The 15613-nt window shown below is 42.3% G+C and overlaps 1 protein-coding gene across 1 annotated transcript; it reads right to left on the minus strand.

Moving 5' to 3' along the window:
* Window positions 1-480: 480 nt before the first annotated feature.
* LOC136440253 (E3 ubiquitin-protein ligase RBBP6-like) lies at window positions 481-15548 on the minus strand. The gene is made up of 16 exons (XM_066436167.1): window positions 14876-15548; window positions 14469-14565; window positions 14059-14095; window positions 9038-9079; window positions 8796-8884; window positions 8305-8422; window positions 7550-7689; window positions 7132-7307; window positions 6658-6761; window positions 6287-6372; window positions 5896-6025; window positions 5497-5630; window positions 4909-5223; window positions 2503-4534; window positions 1965-2123; window positions 481-1599 (listed from the first exon to the last, which is right to left on the minus strand). The coding sequence occupies exons 1-16, from the start codon at window positions 15042-15044 to the stop codon at window positions 1261-1263; spliced, it is 4167 nt and encodes a 1388-aa protein (XP_066292264.1). The 5' UTR covers window positions 15045-15548; the 3' UTR covers window positions 481-1260.
* Between the last annotated feature and the right edge of the window lie 65 nt (window positions 15549-15613).

Below are 15613 nucleotides of genomic sequence, written 5' to 3' on the forward strand. Positions count from 1 at the left end.
TTCTTTTGATAACACAAGGCTTGGTTAACCTAGCCTGACTTAACCTATTATACACTGTTCCTTTCTCCCATTTATCCATCTACTTGAAATACTGAAAACTTTTGTAGTGGTTTTATTTTCGTGCTAACGTGTCCACTGCAAATGTCTCCTTGTACGACTACTGTACTATAAACCGCGGATTTTCCATTTGCCCGAAACCACGGATTTTAGGCCCCGCGGATCTAAGTAGACTTACAGTAATTGTTTCAATCGTGGATCTAAAACTCTGTGAAAACATTTACCCAACTATTACATAATTGTTTCAATCGTGGATCTAAAACACTGAAAACCTTTTCACAACTTCATGTACCACGTAACAAAACCCCCAATAAATTTACAGTAGTCATCGTAGGTAGCCCCTATCAGCTACAACTGCCTGGCTTGCCTGATGGCATTTTCTTAATCCAAGTAAATACAAGTCAATAAAATCAAACACACTGGTACAGTTCATCCATTTATTTACATTGAGCCATTCAAATAGACAAAAGAGATTGTGGTTTCCTCTTCTGAGAAAACATCATTGTCTTGGTTTCTATCAGCCATATTATCCACATTTAACCTCAAAAAATATATACAAGTCTTGAAGACATGCTGATAATACTGTACTTACTAGAAGACTGCATTGAAGTTACTGTGCAACGTTTACATATTCCAACTCAAATTGCAAAAGGATACAAACCAAAATTCATTCATTTGTACATACTAGTACTACTAAGGAAAGCGACTATGTATACGCACCTTAGCAGCAAGGCAAAATGTGACCCCACAATCTGAAATACTTAAACTATTAACTCAGGATGATCAAATGAGGCCTGGGATTGTATCCCTGTCTGGATGGCATCATCATTTAGCTTTGATTCTTGTGCTTGTCCATTACTTACTTTACTGTTTTGGCATACTTTTCTCAAAGTGTGTGTCCTTTAGATACACCTGGTGGAAACACACCTTCAATTCTTTTGAAATCTAACAAAGACTTTTAGATGAGCAACTGAATGAAGGATTGGCAATTACTTGTGACAATTGCATGTCGGTATAAATTACCAGCTGGGTTCAGCATCATGTCCTATCTCTTTGCACATAACCCACTGCGGCAAGCGGCAGATATTTTCATTTGCTTGCACTTACACTGAGCAAGGTTTTACAGAGCACCGCCACGGGCCGTATAATTCTCGAGACACAGGTTGGCACTTATCTTGGTTATCATTCCTAATTCCTTCAGTTCTACGTTTTCACAATGGATTTAACCTTTGAAGAGCTATCTTTATTCTTTGCTTTGTCCTTGTCTTTGTGCTTATGTTTGGTTTTCTTCTTCTTGTGCTTGTGCTTCTTCGTGCTCTCCACCTTTTTCTCCTTCTTGTGTTTCTTCTTGTTTTTCTTGTGCTTCTTTTTGTGCTTGGGGCTCCCTGGTGGACTGGGGCTGGCCGAGGTAGCCTGGTCAGGTGCCTGCGAGCCTGCATCTGTAGCGGTGTCTCCCTCCTCACTCTCAGATTCAGAACTTGAGACGCTGTAGTCCGGCTCAAATTCTGCCTCCTCATGAGTGTAGTCCTTAACTGGGGATAGCTGCAGGTGAACAATACAATTCCGTGTAAGTATTTTGTGACCAAATAAACCTTATTGGTGTACTACATGAAAAAAGATGGCGGTATACAAACAAAAGGGCAATCATATTTGAGTACAACAATAGTGACTAAGACAAAAATAGTTAGTCAAGGAACTTGATAAAATTTTGAAGCAGTCAGACTGTTTCAAAATTTTATCCAGTTGCTTGATTAACGATTTTTGGCTTAGGTACCTTATTACTGTACCTGCATGTCTTATCTTCATCAACATATCAATAGTGACTAGGTTGGGAAAAAACAACTCAATCCATGTATATTCTAAATGGCAACAGTATTTTCTTTAAGTCAGTCAAACATGTTCCATACCCGTGAAGGTGTGTTGGTACCCTCTGAATCAAAGTCATCCCTCTCCCACTTGGACAGTGGTAAGGTGATGGTTATCATCTCCTCTGCCGACGTGCTGGAGGCAGGAGCAACTTGGACGTCTTTCTTCCTTACAGTGGGGCTGGCACTGGTGGTCTTCAACTAGATCACAAAGGGACATAATTGTAAGGAATCATGCTAATCTAGCACTAGAGGATGTTTGTGTCTGATTTTCCATAAGCATGTTATCAACAATTTCAATACTGTTCACCTATTATGAGGGCAAGTCAAAAAGTAATGCCTTTTGCTTTATTGCAAGAAAAATGAAAAGGAATAAGACATTTTAGTCCCAAAAAGACATGTACTTTATCTTTGTGCCAAACGGCAGCTCAGCTATAAAAAAAATCTCAACTCATTCTTTAAAAAAAAAAGCTTGTTATGGTAAAAAAAACTTTTTGACCAGAGTACAACAAAGATTACTAGTACTAAGCGAGTCACTCACCAAGTGGACAAAAAATGTTAAACATCATCTAAGCTTTACCTGCACAGTCCTGCTGAGTCCCATGGCCTCCGCTCTTGCCTTCTTCTTGGCAGGAGACCCTCCCGTGGAGCTGGCACTGGAGTACCCCACCAGAGATGAGGAGGAGGCGATTGTGTCCGACAACACCGTCACCTTCCTCTTGGTCGTCTTCTCTTTCTTGACCTTCTCTTTTGTGGGAGGAGCGTCAGAGCTGCTCGGCATGTCCTCTTTCAGCTTCACTAAACTGCGGGCCTTCTCCTTCCACTTTTCATCATCAGATCTTTCAATCTTGACCTTTTTCGTAGGAACAGCTTCTGGCGGTTGGATTTTAATCCTAACTTTCTCTTCCTGTTTTTTCTCCTTCTTCTTGTCATCTTTTGCAGCAACTTCTGATGACTTTTCTGACTGGACACTGCCGTTGGCTTCTTGTTCCGCCCTGCTGTCTGGCTTGCTCTCTTTTCTCTTCCTCTTACTGGCATGTTTGTCTTGTGACGTTTTACTGGAAGAGTGTTTGTGCTGCCTGTGTGAGCGGCTTTCCTTTGAGGGTTTTGCCTCCGCTCTTTCTTCCTTGGGTTTCTTCACAGGAGGTTCCTCAGGAGCAGGCTCAGTGGAGGATGCTGGCACAACTTCCTTGGGCGGAGCAACTTTTTCTACTACAGTAACTTCAGCTTTGCTGATCTTTGCTTCAACATCCTGTTTCTCAGCAGTAGGTTCAACTTTAGCACCACTTTCCGTTTCAAGTAGGGCCTCTGGGTTCCGTTTACTATGTCTGCGCTTATGTTTGTGATGATGTCTATGTCTACTACTATTACTACTACTGGCAGTGCCCTCCTTGGCTTCCACATTTGCACCAGGTTCTGTTCTCTCAACTTTATCCTTGTTTTCACCATCTTGAGTGGTTGTCTCAATGGTGTCCCTGTCTCTCCCTTCCCTACCACTTCTTCTACTGCGTCTTTCACGAGAATGCGACTTTTTCACCTCCTTTGTGTCCTCAGACTTATGTGGTTTATCTCTCTTGGCATCCTCCTTTGCTTCCTCAGTTTCCTTAACCTGAGAGTTTGCCTTCTCCTTCGGCTCCATTTCCACTTCAGTTTTAGCCTCTTTGCTCTCTCCAACAGTGGGAGACTTTTCCTTCTTGCTACCACCTGCATCTTTGTCCGTTGTAGGTTTATCTTTCTTGGCATCCTGTTCCGCTGAAGGTTTCTCCTTCCTGCTCTTGTCGGCAGAACCTCTATCCCTCCTATCCCTTTCTTTTCTACGAACATCACCCTCCTTGGAAGGAGATCCCCTATCTCTGTCAGGTCGTGGATCTCTAGAGGAGCGTGGATGGTGCCTGCTGGACTCAGGAGGCCTTCTTGACGGGGAAGATGTATGTGCATGAGGGGGAGGGGGAAAATCAGGAGGATAGGGATAGGGGTATGAGTAAGGATAGGGAGGGGCATGGGGCGAACGGGACCTGTAGAAAGGAGGGGGTGATCTTCCTCGGGGTGGGGAACGTCCCCGGTAGTAGTCGAAAGAGGGAGATCTGGGACGGCCAGGATAGCCAGGGGGATAGCCGGCACGTTCGTAATAGTAGGGATCGTAGTAGTAGAGATCTGGTGGATAGCCGGGCGGAGCGGGAGGGTAGTGCCTGCGCGACCGCGGCGAGGGGGAACGGGAATAACGAGCTCCGGCTGATCGTCTCCTGCCACGCCGTGGAGGGGACCGCGATCGAGACCGTGGGGGAGGTGACCGCGAGAAGGAGCGTCTGAACCTGGGCGATCTTCTGGAACGTCTTGGAGAGCGCGAAAAGGACCGTGACCTCGATCGGGAGCGCGAACGAGGTCTTGTCCTGGACCGTGACTTTGATCTAGATCTGGATCTTGACCTAGATCTAGACTTGGATGATCCAGAGCTAGAGGAGGAAGACCAGGAGGAGTGAGACGGAGAGCGACTGTAGGACCTGGACGGGGAGCCCGAGCGATGCCGCTGTTTCTGACGCAGCAACTTGTACGCCTCAAGCTCGTTGGCAAAGTCGTTTGTCATCTTGTCTAGTTTGGATGTGGATCCATCCCTGGAACACATAGATGTTACAAATACTTAGTGATAATACTGACATAAATAATGAACAAAAAAAAGTTTGTTTTTTTAACTGTCAACAATTCGGTAGTCATTCTGCTACCTTTTTCATGGTTATAATGACCAACAGGGATCAACATATCCTTGGGGATGACCATGTAATAGATGAACTGACAACATTAGGGAAGGCTTCAACCTCCTCAACCTACACAGTGTTAACCCACAGAACAGAGACACCTGACAGCCTGCCATCAAGCATCAATGTATATGCATGTCTAAGTAACCCTCGAAAGATGGGGAACAACAGAAGATAAACCAGATAGTGATGGGTGTGAGTTTCACTGAGCAAAAAACACGATTGTCCCTCACCTGTTGGGTGCAGGAGGCGGCTGTCCAGGGAACCCCTGAGGTGGAGTGAGCCCAGGAGGAGGAGGCTGACCTGGAGGGAAGGTCGGTGGCTGGGGGGGCCCGGGGACCATGCCAGGTCCTGGGGGAGGGGGGAAGAACGGTGGGGGGTGGGGAGGTGCAGCTGAGGATACAGGTACAAACGGGGGGCTGTTGCCGGGCCCAGGTGGAACAACTGGAGGTGGGGGCGGTAGTCTCGGCGGAAGGTCTGGCCTTGGCTCAGCTGCCCGTGGCTGGAAGTCTCGATGCGGCCGAGGCCCACGGAATCGGGGATTAAAGCTGAGGAAAAAACGCTGTGTCAGGTTGTTGTATTATGGGTTTGTTCTAAGGAAATTAATCCCTTAAGAAAAGAAAGAAGAAGAAAAAAGGGATGTTATGGCAAGACCCTGACACACACATCAATCTATTATTTGCATAAAGGAATATACGTTGGTTACATGAATTTTCTTTTATGCATCTTAGGACAGCATCTAGTTATGCATATTGTAAAACGTTGGGAACAAGACCTGGTTATACTATGATAGGAACAATATGGAGGAAACAGATCCATACTTGGAATGCCGTGGGCCTTGGAACCTTCCACGTCCAAACGGGGGTCGAGGACCTGCTAATCGAGGACCCTGAGGTCGTGGGCCTGAATGTCGTGGACCGGGAGGATGGTCATTCAGATAATGCAGATTTTGTCCCTGAAAACATTGTGAGTAAAATCAACAATGTTAGATTTTTGTTATTTTTAATGCTGGTTACTGGAAATGGCCTTGCTTGGGCTCCAAAACATACATTTTGATGCTCGAAAAAAATCATAGATGCTCAGTCTGTCTTTACAAATGTCAACAAAAAATCAACTGGTAATAGCAGAGTAGATCTATCAGTAATCAAAATGAAAGGTTACGACCAGTGTATTGAATACACTTCTCTTGATCGTTCAAATGGAATAGTCCCTACACTTACCACAACATTGGGTGTCTTGGTGATGGTTGCTATGGGAACACCTGTTGCACCTGAGGATGAAGGAGCAGTGGATGCTGGGATACTTGCAGCTGGGGGAGGCCGCCTCTGCACCTGTGGTCTAGCTGGAGGTCTGAAGATGCAGAAAATGGGACTAAACTAACTATGCTAAAAAACAACTACAAAAATGCTCTCAATATGTGGCAGTAGCACCAATCCTTTACTAGTAGACTGTTACTGATATAGTGGTAAGATACTGTGATTCTTAAAATATTTGCAGTGGTTCTATTTTCGTGGTGACCGAAAAAAACGATTTTTAATATGTACATTGTAAGAGCTGTAGCACTGACCAATGAATCATTTCAACAACTTTGACAGTAACAACAAAACTTACGCAGCTGGAGTTGGGTCTGGGACAGCCTCCTGTTTCTTTGACTTCGCCTTCGTGTACCCAGTTTCATTCTTGAAGTTGGTCACAGCCTGTGGACAAGGTGATGGTCAAGATGTAAATCATCTACACAAGCCTATTGAAAACAATCCTTCTAATTTGACAAAAGAGACCTAAGACACTGAAATCACAAGTACCATGATGGTGAAACGCACAAGGCAAGTAGTACAGTCTCCTGACTCCCGGGGATCGAACCCGGGCCGGCCAGCGCACAAACCCAACACTTACCACCAGGCTAAAAGGTCCTGACCAGTTAGACTGGTCAGTAAGTGGTGCTTGAGCTACACTGTTACAATGGTAAAAGAAGCAGTTCTCACCTGTCTGAGGAATTTGTTAGCAATAAGAGAGTCTGGTGAGACGCCCGTCTCGTTACATGATGGGCAGACATGTTCCTCGGACTCCAACAGTGAGTTACGAATACCTGCAACAAGAGTGAAGACTCTGATAAGGGGTACTGGATTTTTTTAAGGAATAGTGACTAGGTTGATAAGCTTTCTCTTCTTGGGTCTCTGTTACAGGTACCTCAGAGACAAAGTAGTAAGCTAGTGTGTTACACCAAAAGGCAGTTGTAGAGATACAGTTAAACAGATTAAGAAGTATTCTGTTGACAAGCTTTTAGCTACAGCAGGCTTTTTCTGAATCATGACTTACATGTATACAACCTCGGCTTCTGCCCAGTTAAGACTTCAGCCTTTTGGGGATAAGAGACAGGTAAGTTACATTATCTCTAGATGACAAGGAAACGTATGGATCACAACTAAACAATACTGCAGTCTCCAAAGCCCACTTACACTCATCACAGAAGCTGTTCCCGCAGCAGGGTATGACGACAGCATCCCTCAGCAGGTCGTTACACAGCATGCACAGCAGCTCCTGGGGAATGCTGTTCTCCTCCACCGGGGCAACCTCCTGCTCCTGGGACGGCAGGAAGGGAGGCCGCTCCTTCTTCCCCTCCTTGTAGGCTTGTCTGTGGGCAACATCATATAGGGTTAGGAAGGGATGTACTGATGCTGTACTAGTAAACACAATGTCTGTTAGCATGAAACGAGGGCCTTTAGTACAAGCTCTTTTCAAAGCTACTAATGTAGGAAGTCCTACCACATGCCAGATGATCGGAATGGTGATTTTCTAGCAGATAAATGTCAATTTGTTGTCGATATCTGCTCATCTGAAGCCTTCTGTGAGTGTGACAATAAAACCAGCCCTTACTCATCTATAGTCGGTACTGCATATTCTCCGGTGGCAGTGAGAAGGGCTCCCTTGGCCCCGGGGCCAGACACCGTCGTCATGAAGCTGCGTGGGATGCCAGTGCTCCGCTTCACTCGTGGCCCCAAGTAGTTTCCCTCCGTCTGCAAAGCAAGTCATCATTGTCATTCAGTGGTACAAGGCTCGAGGATCCTTAATAATTTGCATCTATTTTACAATGGGTTTACGTAGGAGCAACAGTATCTATTGTTTCTAGTAATTCAAGTCTCATCGGGGTAGGGAATTAGTCCAAACAGCTTCATAACGCCTGCTTCTCCTATTGGTTCAGTTAGTCCTCTTTCAGTGAGTTTGAGCTTGTCTTAGGTACGCTGCTTCTGACTAAGGGAGAAGTTGTTCCAGTCGTTTCCATCCGACTGGCTAACCTTGAAGTAGCCTACTGGACTTGTTACGTGATGACAATCAAGTAAAAAAATTGTCTCCAGAGAAAACAATGTATTGAATGAGCCAGTGGCTGTATCAACACCATCACCAAAATGCAGTTTCCAGGAAACAGAGGTTGTAGAAGACCTAGCAAATTTTGGTTGGAGTGTGTCAGGTACGACAGTAATGCGTGTGGCCTAACTAGCGTGAACCCCCTGGACAGAGTAGCTTGGAAGCATGGTGTGAAGACTAGCCGACTGCTGCCTGCCCGTGTCAGGGACCCCAGCAGCAGTATCATCAAATAATGGATGGATACTACTAGAGAAAGCTTGACTTACAGGAGGTACAGGGCAGTCCCGAATGAAGTGGCCCGGTTTCTGGCAGCGGAAGCACACGTAGGTGGCCGGCGGGGGTCCCTGATGGTTCTGGTAAGGCCTTCCTGGTCTCCTCACATACCTGAACACAAAATAACATGATATACATGTACATAAATATTGAGTTGAGCTTGTCTCAATCATGATGTTTATGACTCAGGGAGGAGATGCTGTTACAGTTCTGTTAGTTCATTGGCCTCTTGCTGCACCGAGCAAACTTTTCAAAAAATTAAGTTCACATATACAAGTTTGTACGTGTAGTTCACTTATCTAACTAACTCATCTGTAGAATCTACATAGTGTATGATATATACAGCAAAGAGGCAAATATAATACATCTGTACTTACATTCTTAATACTGCATGTTATTAGCATGAAGTCAAAATATGTATCAGCGTGCCACGAGTCATCAATCTGTCTTCTCTAGCCCTACCGCTTAATTCGTGCATACTTACGTTGAAGGGTCGTAGTCTTTCGTAGACTGTGACATCATGGCCTTGATTTTCTCATCTTCTGTGGCATCAGCACTGACCAGATCTGTCATCTGGAAGTATCAGTGTGGAAGAAGAGCAGTCAACCTCTCTTCAATACATTCATACTACTGCTAGAAGTTTACACAAAGACTCAACACTTCTACCCACAAAAAGAAAGACTTGACAAAATATATTTTCGAACGAGATGGTGAACAATACTGTACCTTGCCTAAAGTTGATTTGCTTGGTCCAGGTTGGAAGTCCATCTGAGGAGGGCAGACAACAAGATACAGATCCCTCTAAAATAGTCTATGAACATTATTTAGCCTAGCGAACCATTGCATACAGTGATCAATCCAAGGGAATACATGCTGGACAGATGTGCTTGGACACAAGAGGCTACCAACTTACCTGTACTTGGTTCTACTGCCATACTTACGACAGATACGGGGTCACAGAGATAGGTAGTAACACATAGCAATTTTGCTCAAAATGAACCGATTTGATCATGGAATGACAAAATACCTGTCTCCCTGATATCCTCATTCCTTCCTGTTCGCCATCACCCCACTGGTCTCTTCTATAACTTGATTTCTTTATGACTATGGTAACAAACTCTCTCAAATTATCTCCCATACAGTTTCCCCAACTTTTCGAGATTTCAAAACTGTTCCTACAGACTGAAAGTTCACCCTGAACCAAGATCAACATATATTTGGAGCATAAGAAGAGTTCTTTACAAATACTAAACTCAGAAAAGCAAGGTCCCTAACCCATTCAAAGTTACTTTAAGTCTTGTCAATCAAAGGTTTACATATGTGACAGAGGAAATTGATAGAAATTGAAAAAAAAATAAAGTCATTGGATGTACATGCATTACTCCCTATGGCTGGCAGCTTTTATGTGTGATCAGAACTTCACCCTTTGTGTCATGAGCTTATTGTAAAGCATGATAGACGAATTTGAACCACACAAATGGTTTCATCATAGGGGGAATTTGCCCACAAACTGTCTATGTCATTGCACATGTCTGTTAAGAATAGAATGTGTATGAGTGACATTCCCCGAACCAGTAGGTGTTCCATTACAGTCTGACTGATTTACGACAGATAAGTACAAAATATGCCGTTTTACTCTGTATTTTACGCAAGTGAGGAAGGGGAGTACCAACCGACATTGTATAGCAATATCCGGAAAAATTTGATGGCATGTGTGTGAATATCTGCCAGACACCGGGCTCTGTGGCACCGGTCGGGTTCAGGAATATCGTTCGAACGCGTTCTATTCTAAACGGATGTGCACATTGACAGTTTGAGCAAAATCCCCCATATGATGAAACCAGTTTGTTCAGTTCAAATTAGCCTTTTGGACACAGGCAGTTACAGCGAGTTATTATTTAGTCATAAGGACTAGCCATTATCAGTAGCTGTCAAGTATGGATGGATATATTTTAACCCCTGCACTAGCAGTATTTGCTAGATATCTGCTTTTCTTTCGTTTCACATAACCGGTAACCTGCCTTCAGGTGTAACACGCCAGTTTTTGTACTGTCTATACAAGCTGTATAAGACTGCACTGAAAAAAAAACCTGAACACGGCAGCATTTCATACAATTTTATCTTCAGCAAGAATTTTTGGGGAATATGCAATGCTTCAAGGGGCCTCACGTTTGCCCTTGTAATATTACTCTTTCTTGGCGGCAATGCAAGAGCGAGTGAGACTGGAAGCAGCATACATTATGTTCTAGCTAGCATAGTTAGAGTGCAGGGGCCCCCTATGCTGTGATTCGAGACCTATGCTGTCTTTCAACCAGTGCAGGGGAGTTTCTTTTAAGGGACACCTGTGACCCTTTATAAATCTTTCAAAGAATCAACACTTGGCATTAGAATAAGGCTGCAAGAGGGAAACCAGTCTTGGGGTTATGCCTTTTTTTTTTGAGGATGTCTTTGTCGCGCCATGCAAAGTTAGCCTTCTGTACCTACGCCTACGCTTTGAACAAATTCTGGTGAGAATTGTGAAGTAGAAATCTGAGAGAGCGTCAAAATGTACAACCTGAAAGTCACAGCTGTGTACCTCATCTGGTGACTGTACTTGTATCATTTTATCCAAATGGACACTATTCTATGAGGACTTGCCTAAATGGCAGTCCCAGCATAGCCCAGAGGCAGCTTTTTTGTTGCTATTACCATTTTGAACAATGTCAATAGATTGGTCAAGAAAAAAAGAACTTTTGATCTGGTGCAAGAAGGCTTTGAAGACAGTAGCTACATCTGGTAGTTAAAGAGTACCAAAATAGCTTTTCTTTTTCTATTTAGTCTTCATGGCTAGTCTTTACGAAAAGTATGTATGTCTGGTATCCAGTTTACGCCCATAAACAGAGAAAATGTACAGGGAAAATCCACCTCAATAATTGAAAAGCCTCTCGCAGAGCATCAGCTCAGACAGAAAATTCAGCTCAGACAGAAGACTTGACATCAAAGTTTATTCATTCTCAAAGAACAATGTTCTTATAAATGAAGAAACTGCCAGAAGACATGTTCTGGCTTACCTGACGTCGTCATCCATGGCCGGTCTTCTTTGAGTGGACGGACTAGTCTTAATTTAAGTCTTTAGTAGACTTTACACACAATACTTCATCTGAAGACTGTATGTGCAAAGCACCTTGCTTCATAGATATGTTATACAGCTATGTGCCTCAGAGTTTAGCCAATTCTCAACAAAAGATGGTTAAAATTTTCTGACATCTGCTAATAAATATTATACTCGAGACCAAATTATACAATAACATGGCATATGCGCATACAAACAGAATCTGTGCCAGCACTATCCTACTATGTGAAGTTGTGAACTTATTACACGTAAGCCTTAGGGGTACTATTTAACTACCTTCTTCCCAGTCCTCTGGTCAATATCGAAGGCATCCTGGTTTCTATCAATACTAGTCTCTGAACATGACAATTCATTGCCTAGCTGCACCTTCAATTGACCTGGGTTACACTTACATAGAGCTACATGTAGTCTCTACCAGACCTACTGGTTAAGACAAAAAATTGTAGACATCAGTAAAATAGGGTAGTTTTGCCTCACTTGGACTTCTACAAGTTTTTTGCTTGACCAGGTCTGGTAGTTACAGCTTCCATACACATGTAAAAGAATACGTTTCTGTGGCTTATACATGTAGTAAAAAGTCGCAGTCAGCTTTGTGATTTGAATTCACACAACCATTGTGAACATGTCTTAGATCAATAGTTCAACCATGTGTCAACAGAATCAAACTGGTTATTTGTGTAGTGTACCCAGGTGCATAAAATGCAACTAGACTGAATCTTAAGTTTGTCACATCCTATTTTTTCTGTAAATAGTTACAAAGCAGCAGTAGTTATTCAACTCTGAACAGCATCTTACATACATATTGAACCTTTCAAGTATGTTTAGTTGCTTTGCTTTCAACTGACAAGATGAGCACAGACAGTTCATCACAAAAGCTGTTTTTTAACAAAACAAAAAAACACATACATGTATGCTTTACTATAGCTTATGAAAGCATTGATAGAAATATAATTCCTAGCACAAAAATAAGATGTACTGATGCAGGAACAAATTGCATCACTAATCACCTTACAGAATGAAGAAGCTATACATGAACTTTACTAAGATCGGCTAGCAGTGACAGAACACACTCTACAGCCATAGGGCAGTCCATTGTAAATGCGTGTGTAAGTTGTATGTGTTCAAAGTGAAGTGAGTTGCACGTCTAGCCATTTGTCACAAAGAAGGTCTACTTAATACTGTTTAGCATAATGCATACTATTGTCTGAGTGTGCTAACAGCGCTATAGGTATTACATTTTAATGAACATGCAACATGTCAAAGGAACACTGAAGTGACAGTTAACTGACACTACTTATTTCGTCCATAACTCTTGCTTGCAAATTATGAATGGATAGCCACTGATCGATCAAAGCATGTACTGATCTAAAATAAACTTTTTTTAGATGTGCCCAAATATAAGCATTTGGGCAATGCTACCGGGTAATCACATATTAGGTTTCTAATCATTTGAAGACCATGAAGGATACCTGGTACATATGATGACCACATGTCACATTTAGCTAATCACCATCTTTAATTTACCCCTTGTGTTTATTTTATCATAATGTATAGAGTGATAAAATCGGTATAGAGAGCAGTTCACAGAACAGACAATTCGCTCATTATGGACAGACAACAGTTCCAATGGGCTCAATAGACTTTCTCCATATGACCAAGAACTGACGTTTGTAATACTTAAGATAATTAAACAAAGTGCACAACTGTACACACACACACACAAATGTAACTGTCAACCAGTTTATATTTATTGTCGCACATACTGCTGTGCAAAAGTACCTATAAAGATACTTGGTGGAGCAAGCTTTTAAAACTGAACACACAAAAATTGTTCTTGGACAAAATAGCACAATCACTATCAAGTAATAGCTTTAAGTACAATAAATAATCTTAAATAAGAGCCTCAAGGCTATGAGTATCCACTATCATCTTTGCAGCTAACACTACTTCATGGTAACTAAGACATGCCTACCAATCACACAAAGTGAAAGCATATCTTAGTCAACAGAGATGTGCAATATCATTAATTAAGTCTTCATAGATCATGTTAATGTCCTAGAAGAAATACACAAACTGAAACAACTTGCTTTAATTGAGTATGGTAGTTTTTTCTTCATGATGTCGAAGTGAAGAAGTGTGCAGTTTATTATCTATATAGACAAGCCAAGACAGGCAGATACAAATGGAAGTGCTAATAATCAAGAAATAGCCTGGATGACATCATTTTGAGTACATCCACTCACAGCTGTATATCAAAGGACTAAGAAACACAGGGAGTGGACACACTACAAAAATGACTTCTGGACTCATCAAAGAAATCACTGCTAATGCAGTACAATCTACATAGCATAAGCATAATAATAATACTCCACTCAGTGGATACAATACATCATTGGAAATATTCCATCATGTTTAACATACAGAAGTGAAATATCACTTACAGTTCCTTCTTTGACAACATAGTAGTGTTATCATTTTTTATTCACACAACTAAAATCACCCCTGGGATGACCAATTGATGTATACCAACACACAACAAAGAACTAGTATTGCAGATATACTTATCATTACTTGGACTCCTAATCATCTTATGCCTATAAGTACATAGTGATAGAATTGTAGCAAAGATACCTACTGGCTTCATGCTGGAACCGGCTACAACATTGGTACTCCTGAAATCAGACAATAGCAAGAGGTAAGCAACTTTGTCAGACTATCATCTTTCAAGTACAAATCACAAGCTTCATCCTGATGAAATCTCACTTGTAGTTACAACCTCATTCAATGAACTGTTTTTGTTGTTTGTTTGTTTTCAGGAAAAGAACGCTGACTTTTTAGAGTGATGAACCTGTTCCATTAAGGCAAAAGCTTTGAAACAATAGAAACAGTCCATATCTGGAAACAAACAATGTATTAAAAGGGGTTTACTTTGGGACATAATCCATAGGTTATCTTTTACTTATTTTAATTGATCAATGTAAGGAAACCCTAACACTTATCAACACATATTCTTTACAAAACACACATCTTTTAAAAGCATCTTACGTTGGTTGGATTTTCGTTTTAACAGCACCTCCGAGCGGAATCCTGCGGACGATCACGGAAGAATTCTTCGGGATCAGGCTGACCTCATCCTTGTATTCTGTGATTAGAAATAAGAACATGCTTGTAAACAACTAATCACATCATGTAGCTATACACTAGGATGACATATGGCGAGATTTATTATGTAAATGCCATGTACAACAAGTGGTTTGTCATCATCATAACATATACCACATCTCATAAATACATAAATTTCCCATCACTACAGACCAAGTTTTGTTTTCAACCTATCTATATCAAACCTTGAGGACACACTTTGGCCATGGCTACTTTTCATGTGTATAGTAAAAGGTGTCATATCATTGGAAATTCAAACCAAGCTACACTTAAAAATTCAAAGCACACACCTTCTTTGGTCTGGGCGTTGGTGACCTGCAGGTCAAAGTCAGGAGTCTTCCCAATCTTCTTCTGCAGCAGGATGGCCCTCTTCAGGTCCCCCAGGGAGATGTTCAAGCCGTCAAACGTCACTTTGCTGTAGTCCAGCTGACTGTGGAACTTGTAGTGGACACACGACATGATGATCCTTGAAGATGATGTCCTTCCTTCCTAGAAGTCGACTCAGCTGAGCTGAACTTGAAGACTGTGACACGTGCCACAGCAAGACGTGCCTTTTAGGTCTGTCACGACCGCTCGCCGGCTTTTCTCACAAGTTCCAAGTACAAGCTCACAGCCAAAGTAGTGCTTCTCGCTTAAACACTCTAAAGATAACAACAAACATGTGCTTCGAACCCACCAGCCTCAACAGGAAGCAACAAACAAAAGCAGTTCCGCCATGTTGGATACTGTGGCAAGCGTGCCACACAAAGAACAGTCGAAAACTTCACCTCTCACTTTTTCAGGTCATGCTCACAATGTTAAACCGGTCCAGAGCATCAAATAGTGATACTGAAGTCTAGTTCTCTTCGGGACAATGACACGTTGTCTGGAACAAACGCACAGAACGACAAAACGTGGGCAGGTACACGAGATACTGTGTGTTCCTCGGCAGATGTCGAACTTGTCGACTGTGACGGCTTTTTAAAGGACCACATATCCTCTTAAAATGATTAGCATGATGAAAGTGGTAAAATAGAATATAAGATATA

The sequence above is a fragment of the Branchiostoma lanceolatum genome, chromosome 8 (genome assembly GCF_035083965.1).
Source record: "Branchiostoma lanceolatum isolate klBraLanc5 chromosome 8, klBraLanc5.hap2, whole genome shotgun sequence".
In the NCBI taxonomy this organism is placed as follows: Eukaryota; Metazoa; Chordata; class Leptocardii; order Amphioxiformes; family Branchiostomatidae; genus Branchiostoma; species Branchiostoma lanceolatum.

What these genes read in the sequence shown, in the direction of transcription:
- LOC136440253 (XM_066436167.1), bottom strand. Translation starts at nt 15,044, where the DNA reads ATGTCGTGTGTCCACTACAAGTTCCACAGTCAGCTGGACTACAGCAAA. An exon ending in GCAGTACCGACTATAGATGA is followed by an intron (nt 7,308 to 7,549) that starts GTAAGGGCTGGT and finishes TGTTGCCCACAG; the next exon opens with ACAAGCCTACAAGGAGGGGA. An exon ending in GTACCAACACACCTTCACGG is followed by an intron (nt 1,600 to 1,964) that starts GTATGGAACATG and finishes GTTCACCTGCAG; the next exon opens with CTATCCCCAGTTAAGGACTA.